This window comes from Manis pentadactyla, chromosome 12 (genome assembly GCF_030020395.1).
Source record: "Manis pentadactyla isolate mManPen7 chromosome 12, mManPen7.hap1, whole genome shotgun sequence".
NCBI classification, from domain to species: Eukaryota; Metazoa; Chordata; class Mammalia; order Pholidota; family Manidae; genus Manis; species Manis pentadactyla.
Genome location: NC_080030.1, coordinates 62,225,277 through 62,241,344, shown reverse-complemented (window position 1 = coordinate 62,241,344; position 16,068 = coordinate 62,225,277). Strand labels below are relative to the sequence as shown.

Sequence of the window (16,068 nt, the reverse complement as noted above, 5' to 3'; positions counted from 1 at the left end):
AATTTCTTTGTTCACACTGAATCCATAGCGAACTTGCCTGGGGTTGAAACCCATTGGCAAGACACATGGAAAGATTTTCCTTTTAAAATGATCAATACATCAATAATGTGGATAATAAATATGAATATAGTGTGATCAGAAGTCAAAAGACAAGTTAAACATTCTCAATCCAGAAGAGAAATGATGAGGACCTGAAGTCAGGAGGTACGTATTCAGGAGATGTTAAAGTAGGACTTGCAGGATTCAAAGGTCTATAAATGGGAAGAGGGGAAAAAAGGAAGGACTCTTCCTAGATGTCTGTTTCAGGCTATAGTAGATGGTATACAGGTTTTGTTTTTCTTCATTCTTTGTTTTACTAGAAGAACGAAATGCAGTCTTTCTTTTTTTTCTTTTTTTTCTTTTGGTATCATTAATCTACAGTTACATTAATCTACAGAAGAACATTATGTTTACTAGGCTCCCCCCTTCACCAAGTCCCCCCCACATACCCCTTCACAGTCACTGCCCATCTTCGTAGTAAGATGCCGTAAAATCACTACTTGTCTTCTCTGTGTTGCACAGCCCTCCCCGTGCCCCCCATGCACTATACATGCTAATCGTAATGCCCCCTTTCTTTTTCCCCACCCTTATTCCTCCCTTCCCACCCATCCTCCCCAGTCCCTTTCCTTTTAGTAACTGTTAGTCCATTCTTGGGTTCTGTGAGTCTGCTGCTGTTTTGTGCCTTCAGTTTTCCTTTGTTCTTATACTCCACATATGAGTGAAATCATTTGGTACTTGTCTTTCTCCACCTGGCTTACAAAATGCAGTCTTTCTTTTATCAACTAGAAGGAGGAGAATGTGGAGAAAATGGAAACTGTGGGTTTAATGGGGCACCAGGGGCTATCATCAAAGCAGGGGTGAAAGTAACAGAAAAACGTACCTCTGGGAAAAATCTGAAATGACTAAAAGGAGGAAAGATGAGGGATGACGGGTGGGGTTGCAAGAACATAGGAGCAATCTTTAGGAAATTAGCCAAAGAGAGACAGTTCTATCATCATGTAATCACCCGATGGCTGAACCAGGTAAAGGATAAGTCAAGTAGCATGAAGACTGAGTTCTGACCAGTGGAAGAGCATGGTGTGGCAGAACACCTAATCAGCTGGGACTGAGGAAGCCTCATTCCCCATCTGCAACAGAATGACTAAGAAGTGAACTAAACAATTTATGAGCAGCGAACTAAGAAACTTGGTAATGACACACTTTCTCTTATCTGACCCTCTTTGCTCTTCCATCTCATGTTATTACTCTGTGCTACAGTCATAAAAACCTCTCCCAGATCCTTAATGATGTTCTTTCTGGCGGGAAGACACTAAGCATCACTGTACATCTGACTAATTCATCTTGCCTGAACTTACATATTTCAACCTGGGCCTCTAAATATCCTTTTCTGAGCTCAATCCCAAATTTTGATAGAAGGTCTTAATAAGTTTTCCCCAAATCCCTGCCCTCTCCATAAGAACAGTCTTCTCTCTAGTTTCCACACTGTAATTGCCCATTTTCCCATATTTCTTCCAATAGAAAGGAAGTCCCCTGAACATAGATACTGTGTTTCATTCACCTAATGTATCTCTAGTGCTTTTCACAGCAAATGGTACATAATTAGGGTTTTGTATCTATGGAAATAAAATGAGCATAAACAATTATAATTATCATCATTTTAGCATTTTTAAATAATTACAGATATATGTAATTTAATTTTACAATTATAAAGCATTTTACTTACAATGTACAATTAGAATAATATTTAAAGAAATGGAAACCAAAAGATTTTAAAATATCTCTCCTCAATCTTTTACTGTAATTATATAGTTCTAGTTTTCCTCTATGTGGCAGTGAATTTTTCTTGCTTACTAAGAATGTGTCCATTGTTCTGAGCTCTTAGCCTTTTTCTTTTTATAGGTCCATACCTCCTTTAATGAAGAAAAGGCTTCATAGTTTCTCTGGATCTTGTCACCTACTTGATGTTAATTTCCAAAATTACTAGTTACTGAAGTCTATTTCAGTTAAACCTCCTGAATTGTTACTAAAAACCTTCCTGCTGATATCAGGAATGGCCCTAGGCTTTCCTAAATTTCTAACATGTCTGAGATACTTCAACGTATTCTCCAGCTTTTTCTCACCATTGGATCAAGAAAGAAAAATCCTGAGTGTGATAAACCTCCATTTCTAAGAATAACATGTCAGAAGGAAGTGTCTTTCCTCACCTGATCATTTCCCTGACCTTTGATATCTCTCAGAGGTACTGTGACACTTTGTAACTGCTGTTGGCCAAACGCAGTGTTATAGACTGTCATCTCTCAAAGACTGAACCTTTCTTAAAGGACTTCTAAGCACATTAAAACAGGTTTTAAAAGAAAGATACAAAATCATTTCCAGTTGCTTTCTTAAATGTATTCGTATAATGACTAATTCTACTGAGATCATGTTATATGTATCAAATAAATAATTTGTGAGTTTGGATAGGAATTTAAAAAGTAAGCATAGAGGAGATTGAGGGTTAAGCTCTAAGACACTTAAACATTAATAGTTAAAGTATACTAGCTAAACATTAAGCTTAAACATTTATAGTTAAAGAAGACCAGAGGAAGAACCAGCAAAAAATCCAAGAGGAAATTTAACTGCTGCAGTGTAAAGAAAACAGGGGCATATGACATTCCAAAAGATAAAGAAAGGACTTCAAAAAGCCGGGGTTGTTCAATTGGGCCACTTACAGTTTAGTATTCAAATAATATGAGGGCTAAGGGTTGACCATAAAATTTGGCAACCTGAGCATTGCTGGTAACCACAGCATATTATATACCGTTCAGCCTGGATTACCTCATGTGCAAAATAGCAATAATAACAGCAACCATTTCATGATGCTGTGTGAAAGATTAAATCAGCTAATAATACATGTAAGGACCTAGCAAAATGCCAGCAACAGAGGACTCACTCAGTTATGGAAGTGTTTTTTTAACTAACAGAATACTGAGACCAGTCCAGATCACATAATTGACAGAACATATCTCATATGACTTTGTGTTTTATTCTATTTCACAACTGGTAATTGTGCACATTTAAAACAGTTAAGATGTGGAAAACATTTGAAAATAAACTTTCATAAGGACAAGGGGGTGTATGAAATTTAGTGATCTAAATAAGCATAATGTCACAAGCTAAAATTACTTATCTCTTACACTAAATATATTCCTTTTATATGTTGTATAACTCCTTAATTTTACATTTAGACATTTAAAATTTTTGTATCTGCATAAATAACTTGACAGTATATAGTTCTTGTGGTCTTTGATATATAAATTTATTCCATTTGGCTAATTTTGTAGTTCAATGGCTTTGTGATTTTTATAGTATTTTCTCTAATATTTTTCTCACATCATCAGATTTGAAATTAGCTACATAATTGGTTCGTGGTAAATTTCTTAAACAATGACATATCTCAAAAAAATAGCTAAAAGGAGCTAGTTTTTATCTTGATAATGTATCTTGGTAAGTATTGGGTAGATGCTTTCCAAGACATCATGATCATACTGAAGTTAGATTCTGGATGAAGTAAAACAAAAAAGTTAAGTGCTGTAAAAGGTTGGATGAGAGTTTTCCTTTAAATAATACATTTGTATGAAACATTTCTTTCTCTATAATTTTTTAGAGTGTTTATGGACCCTCTGGTCCCTTAAATTCAAAGTTCATTTTCACTTACTACTCTTCTAGAAAAATCTTTTGTACTTTTCAAAATTTGAAAAAAATTATACTGATTTTTGTTTTTGAAGCCTATCATTGTGCATTCTTTCATAGCTATCTTATGTTCATTTTCTATCTTAACATTTACCCAGAAAATGTGGTTTGGAAAGCAAAGCATAAATGTTTTCACTTATGTAGTTGACATCAATGAAAACACTACTAAGAGATTAAAAGTAATTGTTGACTCGCAAGAACTGGGGAGTTACAGCAAAACATTCTTGCTCAACTATAGGGCTTATGTCTTAGCAACTTATTTCTAGGCAAGGTTTTTATTCTAAACTAAATTCAGAACTGATATAATAATGGAAAACTCAAATTAATCAGTTTTGGAAACTGCAAAGCCAGTTGGAACTCACTTCCTCTACTCTTCAGATATTCTTCTTAATTACAAAAACAAAAACAAAAAACTGAAGGTAGTGAGATCAAAGAGCAGAACTTAAATATCTAGTGAAGCCAATGATTCTGGGCACTAAATTATTCTAAGCACTAAAAAACCTTTAGGGATTATAGGCAATTGGCAATACAAATATTTTTATTGTATATATACTGTGCATTGAATATTCCAAACTGCTGATTCTTTTATTAGAGCTGGTCATTTCTAAACAGATATTTCCAGGTTATAGACATTCAAAGAAAATGAAAACTATTCTAACCTTTGTAAAAGTCAGAATTCTAATGTGAAATGATTTACTCCACATTTCATTTAATCATTTTGTCTATCTTCTGGGAGAATAAATATATTTTCTTTTAATTCACTTTTTTTTGTAGCTAAAAAGTAATAGTAACATTGAAAATATGACAATCACCTATTCAGTGGTATTTTCATTCTTGGCTCTGCAGGAGGGAGAGGGAGGCAGGAACAGTATTAACTAACATTTTTTTGTGAATCTGTCCTCATTCCCTGAGTGTGAACATTCTCAGTTGGCTGCAACCTCAAAGAGGACCAACATTTTGGTTAATTCAATTATTGCCAAGTAGGAGTATTCTTCAATCATCCCAGAATGGAAACAATATTCTTTGGACACAAACTCTTTAGAGAAAATGGGTATCTTTATTATTAGTTTGATAACTTGTTCATTTTTTGGTTGAAATTCCCTTAAATCAGGCCAGGTTTCACAGAAATTCTCAGTCATAATGTAAGGTGGTGATGGGATGGTAGTACAGCATGGAGAATATAGCCAATGATTCTGTAACATCTTTCTGTGTTGACAGATAGTGACTGCACTAGTGGGGTGAGGGTTTAATAATGTGGGTAACTGTTGAACCACTGTGCTTTATACTTGAAACCAATAAAAGGTTATACATTAACTATACTACAAAAAAAAAAAATCAGGCCATGTCTTACTTTAAGCAATTACTTTTCATTTAAAACTCATTTAAACTACTCTTCAACTTTCCAGCTCAGTATTAATGTAGTGCATTTCATGTCTAGAGCAAAACTTTGAAAGCTCTGATTACTCTTCTGCTTCCAGAAGCACAAAAATAGTTTATAAATATCCTGCACCTCCCATTGGGAATAGATTTCTACCTATAAGGTATCAGCTGAAACTGGAGTATGGCAAATTTTCAACTCAGCACTTCCCTTTATGCACCCTTTGTCCTCTTCTCCCATCTTTTTCTCTTCCTCTTACTATAGTTGGCTGGTAATAGGCTCATGCCATTTACTAGACTACAACCTCAGGCAACTCAAAAATCATAATGTGAAGTTCGTCTGTATATGTCTTTTCCTAAGAACCGTCCAACTGTCTGCTAAAAATATGCTAAAATTGTCTCAGTTAAAATGTGTCAACATTTTAAAGGAAGGTCATTAAGTTCCCATTATTTTTCTTATTATTCAGATTCAAAACTCCACTTTTTAAAGTATGTCCATGTTCCGCCTTCTTTATCTTTTGCCTTTGAAAATTGCTAAAACATCAATTTCCCTGATCCATAAGGAAACAGACTTACAGCTTCTATGTCAGACCAAGAGGACACACGAAGAGTAGACAGATATTCCTCCTGAGTGGTCACAAACCCGAACACTCTTAATGTCTTTACACCCCATCAGGCTAACAAAAACAAAAACAGATCACACCATTTGTGACTAAATCCTGTACACAATTGAGCAAATCATACTATTCTTTAAAGATCCAGATTTAGCCAGGGAGCAGGGGTTTCTTTAACACTTTTCAGCCACTCTCACTGTCACACCACATCAGACGTGAGCCTTAGCACCCAGCAGCTGCTGTTGAGGTGTTCTCTCTGCACCTCCCAGAAACTGTTGCTTTCCTGCTGCCTTGTTCAGCCCTTACTATTCTGGTATGGGGTTTGTTTTCTGCTCATTTCCCAGTACCTTGCCATTACTGCCTCCCTTGCTCTTTGCCTTAATGTCTCCTATGGGTGTTCTTGTCTGACAAAAATCTAGAAATTCCAGCAGCAAAGTGGACACTTGGGCATTAAATGGCCAAACAGAGTTAGTAAAATGCAAGATTTCTGGTCCCAGTTGCAGTCTCTGAAGGAGTGAAATATCTCATCTTTCAACCAAAGGTTTGTTTTTCTCTCTGGTTATAGGCTCTTTCATCAGAATACAGAAGTTACATTTCCCCTCTGTGGCACCCAGAAGTCATAGCCATATATATCCTCGACAGGCAAAAACCCCAGTGAGTATATGTTCTTTCAAACTATCTGCAACTACTTCTGACATAGAAAGGAACCCTCAGGGAAGGAAAGTCTATCCCCACAGCATTCCTATTCAAAACACAATTTTAGGTCCAGTCTCATTTATTAGATCACTTTATAATATCATTTTCATCTAAGAATCAGAAAGCACAGATCTCAAAGACTAAAAGGAATTTTGAGGGATCACTTGGTGTGTTCTCCTCACTTTGTTTAGGCCCCATACATTATTGTTCCAAACTGTTAACTATCACATTTTAAAAACAACAATAAAGTCTAGAGCTTCAGTGTAAAACTTCACAGGCCTTGAAATGTGCTGTTATCTCTGTTGATATTCACCCCTGCCACCTGTCCCTGTCCATATCCATATTACAATTCTCAAATTTCTACTATTATCAATTTTTTCTTATTTAGGCATTGCTAGAGCTAGAGAACCATTGACAATCTTACCTTAGAAAACAATTCTATTTATCCTAGTTCCTATAACCTGTTCTAACGCATTCTTAATTTCTAAATGTCTTAGGTGAATTTGTAGGGTTCATAACTGACAACAGATACCTGCTACAGGCGCACTTGGCTAATACTGAGCACATTTAGTACCATATTCTTAGTTCGTACATCTGTCCTGTTACTTAACAGTGGAAGGAATGATGTCGTCAAGTGACCCACTGTGAAGGCAATAGTAAACTTAAATACTAGTGAAGCATCTGATACTCTCTTCTCTCTATATACAATAACATATTTTAAAGAGTTAAGTGAGTTTGAATACTTAAACTCTGAATAGCTCTTAAGTACTTTCTGAGTTTAAAGCAATATTCCACATACTCCAAAATCTTAGAGGATTATTTTCAATGGCTGCTTCCTGCCTGTAGAGTACAAAAAATGTTCTATCCAATCATTTCAAAAGTATACATAGATATAAGAGCTTTAGTGTAGATATCAGAAGAAACATAAAAGAAATATATGAAAGGATGACATTGTGATAATAAGAAATAGTTGGTTGCAAGACTTTTCAAGTAGTTTATGCAGAAACTGACAGAGCTTTTGTTTATCTTCCAAAAATGATCCACTAAGCAGATTCCTATCTTCATAGTGAAAAAAATTACTGAAAAATGAGGTCAGTAGGTCTGAACACAGGTAAAATATAGTATCCTGTGACATTTTAAAGTGATTTCAGAAAAAAAATTTCTTTGTATACCACAGTAGAATTGATGGAACTAATCATAAACAAAGAATCCTAGACTCTTCTCAACTGACTGATAAATTTCAACCAACAAGAATCTTCTGACATTATAAATCTAGGCTTTCCTAGCTTCCACTGTAACCTTTCTGGGAATAAGAAATCTGTTCCAATGTATTACACCAAAATTGTTCTCCCTTTGACTCCGAACTTATGTTGTAATAGAAAATAAAAATGCAGTCTTTGCCACAGAGCATCTCTATTGTTTGAGACCTCATTCCCTTCCCATCAATCTTGGCTATAGTTGGGGCATCCAATAAATTGGTTGAGTCAGGAGAGGGTATGTGACCCGAAATCCTTGTCTGTCACAACAGGAGTCAAGCAAAGAGTTTATATTCTTCTCTAGTGATGAAGCTATGAGATGGAGGAACTGTCAGTTATAGTGTGCCTTATGTAAATAAAACTAGCCTGGAAAATAAACCAGTGTAGGATGAAAAATAAGGTCCATTCCGGCCATATTCAAGATCCTGTTCCCAAGTGTCCCTGATGCTTAGTTGTACCCTTAGGATCTTCATGAGTACAAGAGTTAATAAATTCACTAAAAAGAAAAAAGAAGAGCTACTTTGTCAACAAAACAAGTATTAACTTAAATACAGATTTTTCTCTCTAAAGTTTTTACTTATTCCTTTCTCCCAACTTTACATCCTAAATGAGCTTTCTAGTGTTCCTTTAACATAAACTTGGTGCCTTAAACAATACAAATTCATTACTTAGAGTTCTGTAAATCAGAAATTTGACACGAGTCTCACTGGCTAAAGTCAAGGTGTTGGCAGAACTGCATTCCTTTCTGGAGGCTCTTTCATGTATTTCTCTGATGTTTCTTCTGATATCTATATTAAAGCTCTTCTATCTATGTATGCTTTTGAAGTGAATGTATAGATCATTTTTTATACTCTACAGGCAGGCAGCAACTATTGAAAACAAGGGAATCTGTTCTTATCTTTTCTAACTTCTAGGGACCATATCTACATTCCTCGTATCAATGTTCCCTTTCCTGCGTTTTCAGAGGCAGCAGCGTTGTGACTCTGACCATTCCTCTGCAGTCACATCCCTCTCTGACCCTGATTTCAGCTGGGAAATGTCCTTTTAAGGACCCTTGTAGTTAAGTAGGACCAACCTGGATAATCCAAGATAATTTCCTCATCTCAAGGTCCTTAATTTTAAGCACATGTGCAAAGTCTCTTTTGCCATCCCATGTATCACAGTCACCGCTTCTGGAGAGCTATGCATGGCTACCTTGGGGGTGAAAATGTGGGTTTGGGGATAAGGGACATTATTCTGCCTACCACTGTAAATGAGAACAACATTCATCTCTCACATCACTCCACTCAGTAATAAAAATATACTAAACAGGAGGAGCCAGACACCCTCCACATTAATAGCAGCCTGTTAATCAACATTCTTGGGAACAGTTGTTTAATTCAAAATTACTCCTTCAAAACTGTTTTTCTGGAAAAGAAATTTCTGCTGGTTTTATTTTTTTCTGAAGATGAGTTTGAAGATACTGGCTTTCCTCAGCATACAACACAATCAGAATGCAGTCTTTGAAATGTAGAATTAAAACTATTTCCATACCCACATATTTGAAGCCGGAGGCTGCTATCATTCCTGAGAATAGGGAGTAAACACAGCATCTCTCTTTGTTTTACTAATTGCTCTGTTTCCCCAAGCTGCTAGCACATCTGCCAGGCCAGAACAAGCTCCTTCCACACACCATAGAGCGACCTTCGCTCCCTGGTGTAAGGGCCAGTGCTTTCCAAACACTCAGCAGGCAGTTTTGATGAGGCAGAGACTGCAAGTAGAAGTGAACTGTAACCCCTCCCTTCGTAAAATCCTTAGGGTGGTTATGGAGTTGTTGATTCTGTAATGATCTCATACTGCCTGCAATTTTATTGATTTTTGTTTTTCAGTAGAACTATTAAAGATTATAATTCTCAGATAGGCAGAATGTGGGCAGATGCTCATATGCTCACACACAGTTCTGCCAAGATATTTTTACATCATTGTGCACATAAAACAAAATGAAGACATGTTACAGATGCATGCTACTGGTAACCCCCTGGAAAAAGGGAGTTTATTATATGCTCATTTCCTGCATGAAGTATTAAAACAACTCTACCTAGAAAAAATGAACAGCACTTCCAAAATAAAAGAGATTTGCTTCCGAGGCACCTTATAAAACATTCCAAACTGCTAAAACCCATTGAGACAGCAATTTGGGTTATCATATCCAAATGTCACCCCTGCTATTTCTAATTCAGTATAAACTTCTTGTCATATCTACTGGTTAAGCATCAAAATACAAAATGCTGCAACAGCTTATGCACTTCTGATGTTCATTCATCTACTGTGCATCAGAAAGGCTCATTTCAAATATGGCATGAAAGAAAGAAAAGTAAACAAGAAACAGACCCAGAAGAGACTTGAAACAAATTGCCTCAGGGAAAACACTCATGAGGAAAAACAGAAAGCAAAATCATAGCCTTACCTTGGGAGACTTAGGCTGACCCACTGTCTTTTCTTCTGCTGAGGTTGGCAGAGTTAACTTTGTTTCTTCCACAGAGGGATGTTTGGGTGGGCGAGGTGGAGGGTGCAAGATAGAGCTCTCATATCTCCGCATCATGTAATATTGTTCTTCAGTGATCTCTTCCACCAGAGTCCTGACCAGAAATGATTCTATATTCCTAGACAAATTACTAACTAACTGCACAGTCATATTCAAGCGGCCAACAGGAATTTCCCAACACTCCATGGGGTTGGCAAAGTCGCTTATGAGTAGGTAAGAGTCTGTGATCATTTCCTCCAACTGCAGTCCTGGTGTGGCAACTAAAATGTCCTCATCAATGGAAAGATCTCTCACTGATACCTTCACATTGAAGGGCAAACAGAACTGTGCACAGAGCTCAGCAATCTGGTACTGTTTCTTATCATGAATCACCTCTACGAAACCTCCTTCCATGTACAAAGGGAGCGCGGCTGCCTCACAGGATTTTCTGAGGATTTTTTCACAGACCAGGACGTTCACCACTGTTTTGATCCCCTCACAAAGCACTTCAGTCGTCTGTGAGTGATGCACTAGAAACTGGTCCCCGACAGATACGGAGGACAGCTCACAGTCAGGGGGATGAAAGGCTTTGGTGGCCACTACGTGGAGAGGTTCCTTTTCACTCTTTGCTATCTCCAGGTCATACACGGTTGGGAACTCTCGAGGTCTCCTCTTGAATTTGCCTTTATAACTAGTGGGGATCAAGAAGTGTCTTTTAGGAAAATTGCTTCGAATTTCTGAAGCTAAGATCCTTGATGCCTGGTACTTTTTGTGGATCATAATGGTTTTCCCAGGCTGTAATATGCTTCCAGACAGCTGGTTTCCTTTAGGTGCTTCTATGACTTCAGCCACTATGGGGAATTCTTCACTGGTCATCTCAAAAAGATCTTGCATCGATAACAGCTGAAGAAACCAGTTGGCATCATAACTGTCAGTAATGTCTTTGACTTCAACATCTAAACTGGGGAGGATGCGCACTATATCTTTTCGAACTGAAAGAAAAAAAGAGGCTATGACATTTCGTGCATCAAAATGTTGCCATGAGATAGTATGAGAATCCCTCCTGGTGCCTTAAATAAATTTCATTTAAAAAAAACCGAGATGTTCATGATATAACATTTCTTATGTGTGACTTTTTTTTTCAAGTTTCAAAACTAAATAGATCATATATAAAACCAACACCCATAAACCCAACTGTTCAGCTTAAAAAATGCACAGGAATTAGTACACCAGAGCCCTATGTACCTCACCAAAGTCACTTCCTCCTCATTGAAACTTAAGGGTCGCCATTCTCCTGACTCTACTGTTAATCATTCTCTGTTTTCTTTAAAGTTTTATCACATTGAACATATATGTACATGTATGTAAATGTATATGTCTGTATGTGCATTCTTTTTCAGGCTTATAAATTTAAGTAATGCTTCTGAGGTTCAGATATTATATTTAAAATTATCTTGGAAGAAATATTCTTTTTTCCTTGCATGCTTTTGAAAATGAATAATTTGGAAGATTTATACAGACTTTCCTTTTTTAAAACATTACCTATGTGATGACCTTTGATATTATTAACTCCATTCAGGGTCTGAACACTGTAACTTTGTAACTTGTGTCGTATCACTTGTACATGCCGTGTAACAGAGTTCCTGAAGACACAGCATAAGAAAGTATTATTTACTTGAATTAAAAAAAGAAAAAAGAAAAAGTCAGTAGTTTTCTATAGGCTGAAAAATTGTAAAGATTCTTCACTGAAAAAAAGAGAGGGGGCTAAAAAAGCACATGTTTTACCTTTATCAGTCCATTTTATAGAGCTTAACACACCCAAACTTTTCAGATTGTCACAGGCTTCCCTAAACTCCAAGATAATTTCAGAAACAATAAAACCTCAGATCAAAATGAACTAGATTTAAAAATTGTAAAACTAGCACTAGTTAGGCATCAGGCATCATAGGCCCCATGTCATTTCTCAAGTCATGGAATAGTTGCCATTAATGACTTTCTGGGACATGAATTAATCTGTTAGAACACAGGGACTCTAAATAGGCTAGATCCCAATCTGTAGTTGGACATTATGGATATTGTGGGTACAAGAGTCTTTGATTGTTTTGTCCTGCAATATATTCCACTGTCTAGAAAGGTGCCTGGCACATAGTAGATACTCAATAAATGAATTCAGTAAATAAAAAACAATTGCCAAAACAATACCCTTGATTGAGCACTGAAGGATATGATCCATTAAACAAATGGAGTTCCATGTAAAATTTCATTGGGAAAAAAGACGCTTCTACTGCTAAAACTCCTACTATATAACACAGAAATTATTGTATATTTCATTTAAAACATGTCCTTTAAGGTTGTAGTTTATCTTATTCAATGGCTTATTTGGTGCAATAAATATTTTTATTGTTTGATTTCTACAAAACAATAATTCAGACATTTTAGAGTATAGAAATATTCATGATAAATAAGCCTAAAGAGCAGATTCAATATAGGGAAATAACACATGCAGTGAAAATCAACAGCTCCATCTTAGATCCATCAGAGAATTAAGGTCACAGGGCAAACTATTACCCCCAAAAAACTAGAAAAATAGGTGAACACTCTGTTGCAATTTATTGGGAGCAGAAACGACTGCTGTATGCAACAACTGGCGAGAACACTAAGAATAATTGCTGGAGTCTAAGGAGGGACAAACTTGAGAGATAAAACTAGTGGGGTTCCAAGTTGAGGAAGATCCTCCCATGTTTTCCTGAATTTCTTTCTAGGAGCCCCACCAGGTTCTTAGGGTAAAGATCAGAGAAAAATCCCCTTGTGCTTCAGGCAGGGTGAGGGGAAATGTAACCATTTTGAAATACACCCAGAGTATAACATTCAGTTCTCCTTAAAAAAGGCCTTCCCTCAAGGAAAACTTATCCCAGCCTAACCAATTTGGGTTTTACCAGAGTCTAACTGATGTGGGAAAGGGAATACCCAGTCATACCTCCCCATATATTTCCACATGGGGGAAGGGAAATACCCAACTGCAGCCCCATTAGCCGTTCTATCTCATCTAAGGGGCAGTGCAGAAGAAAGCTGACCTTTGTGCAGATCACACCCAGGGGCACAGGGCCACTAAAAGACTGAGACCTAATTGTAGGATTATAGAATGCTCCCCTTCCCTACACCTTTCCAACCATATCAACAGGGCTTCTATAATATAACAGGGGATTACATCTGAAAGATTGGTATTTACAGCTCTTTTCAAGAAGAATCTCTAGGGAAAGATGACAGAGGAGAACAAAAACAACCACACTACGTAAAATTTTAGCCTCTGACACCCATAGCTTCAACAAACAGTAAATATAGCCTAATTCCTGGGCAGATAAACAGAACTTCACACTAAAGACCTGTTTACATCAGTTTCTGAGACATCACGTCTAGCTTTCAACAGAAAACTACAAAGTATGTTAAAAGTCAAACAGCATAATCTGAAGAGACAAAGCAAGTATCAAAACCAGACTCTCATATGGCAGAAATTTTGGAATATTCAGACTGAAAATTTTAAACATGATTAATACACTAATGGCTCTAATGCAATAAAATGCAAGAAAAGATAGATAATGTAAGCAGAGAGATGGGAGCTCTCAGAAAAATAAAAAATAAATGCTAGATATTCAGAACATGGTAACAGAAACGAAGAATGGCTTTGATGAATTCATTAGTAGACTGGACATGGCTAACGAAAGAATCAGGGAGCTTGAAGATATTATCAAACAAACAGAAAAGAATGAAAAAATGGAACAGAATATCCAAGAACTGTGGGACAATTACAAAAGTTACAGCATGCCCACCACCATGGGAGTGACAGAGAAAAAAGGAGAAAGGAACAAAACAGTATTTGAATATGCGTCAGCATTTCCCAAAATTAATGAAGTGTAGAGAACCTCAAGCAAGATAAATACAAAAAAAAACTGTACCAAACATATCATATTCAGACTGCAGAAAATCAAAAAATAGAAAACTTCAAGAAGACAGAAGAAAAGCCCATATCACCTATAGAAGAAAAATAAGAATTTTACCATACTTGTCTTCAAAAACCAAGCAAGAAAGAAGAGAATAAGTAGTATATATGAAGTGTTGGGGAAAAAATCAACCTAATATTCTGTATCCAGCAAAATTGTCCTACAGAATTCAAGGGTGGCCGAATATGCCACCTCAAAATATATCACTTTGCCATAAACATTATTTTGAGCTAATAGTACTTGAAAAACAGCAAATGCAAGATCATTCTAATCTCCCCTATTCTTTCTGAAAACAGGAGATTAAAAACTCACACATGAAAGATGCCTTTCCTATACCAGGACAAAAGAAACATTCTTCAACAAGGAGTCACAGCCAAGAGAATTCTGTACAAACAGACTTTGTTAAAATAATTCTCACCTTCCTTTAGCCTACCTGCATAGTTTAGTTATTTCTCCACAATTGCCTCTCTTTGTTCAACCCAATGTAAACACATGCAGGTTTTACCAATTTTTGGGTCTTTGTTTCCTTCTGAAAGCTTTTGCGTCACATAAAACATAAATTTGTATGCTTTTCTCATCTTTATCTGTGTAATATAAATGCAATTCTAAAGCCCAGAAGAAAAACCCTAAGAGGGTAAAGGTAAAATTTGCAGCTTTTGTTACCAGTAGACCTGCCTTGCAAGAAATATAAAAGAAGTTCTTCCTAGAGAAGGAAAATGATATAGGTCAAAAACTCAGATCTGCATAAAAAAAGGAAGAGTATTAGCGAGGAAATAAGTGAAGGCAAATATTTTACTTTTCTTACTCTTAATTGCCATAACAGATAACAGTTTGTTCAAAATAATAATAGCCACAATATAGTGGATGACAACAGCTCGTGGATAATGAAATGTATGACAGCAGTGTTATGAGGGACAGGAGAGAGGGACTGAAGTGATGTAGTGTTATTTGAAAGTGGACTTAGATTAAAACGTATATTGCAAACTCTAAGGCAATAACTAAAAATATTTTTAAGTATAATTGTTATGCCAAGAGAGCAGAGAAAGTGGAGTAATATAAAAAGCTCAATTAAAATTACAGTAGGCAGAAAAAAGAATGAAAGAAATAACACATTTAGTTTGGGAATGAAGATAAAGATAGATATGAAAGATGCTGCTGCAACATGCATCTTTAAGGATGGGGAGAAATTGCGAGCCAAGACAGGATATTCTCTATGTCCCAGATGGTAAGAATGCCATGATCAAAGATAAGGTGCCAGAAAAAATAGGTTATAGTCAGTGATTAACATGTAATACAGCCTTGGGATTTTAAACTAGAGCCATGGGATCTGGACAAGAGACCCACTCAAGACTATGGATGAACTGACCCACGAGTGCCATGCAGAAGAATGTATAACTACTTCAGAAGGAAATCACAATATTTGAGATTAAAAATGACCAAATTAAATTAGGAATTTGGCAGATTAATTTGACCAACACAGTGGGAAGAGAAGCTGATAACAGAGCATTTGCCTTTCTTTCTACTAACTGCCATGAAGTCCGTAGATCCTCAGTATTCTAACAGCTCAATTTACCTAATTGCTTTTTGCATCAATCTCAAATTTTGTTATTTTGCTGTCCTGTCTCTTAACACATTAAAACAAAACACCACTTGATTTTTTGTACTGTTCTCTTTGTTCTTACATGTTTTAAGTTCTCCATAGGCAAAAGTTAAAATGAAAACTTACATTTGTTTAAAATTACCTAGAATTTGGAAAAGACATCCTCAAATTTAAGAATAGTCTTAACTAATTTTTATGACAAATATTATTATATCTAAGAATGTGTTCAGGAGAAAGATAAAGAAATCAACAT

The 16,068-nt window shown here is 36.2% G+C and overlaps 1 protein-coding gene across 1 annotated transcript in view; it reads right to left on the bottom strand.

Moving 5' to 3' along the window:
• THEMIS (thymocyte selection associated) overlaps window positions 1-16,068 on the bottom strand; it is a 161,628-nt gene that overhangs the window by 70,233 nt on the left and 75,327 nt on the right. The window contains exon 4 of the mRNA XM_036903853.2: window positions 10,161-11,209. Within this exon, the coding sequence (XP_036759748.1) occupies window positions 10,161-11,209 (1,049 nt within the window). The remainder of the gene's footprint in view (window positions 1-10,160; window positions 11,210-16,068) is intronic.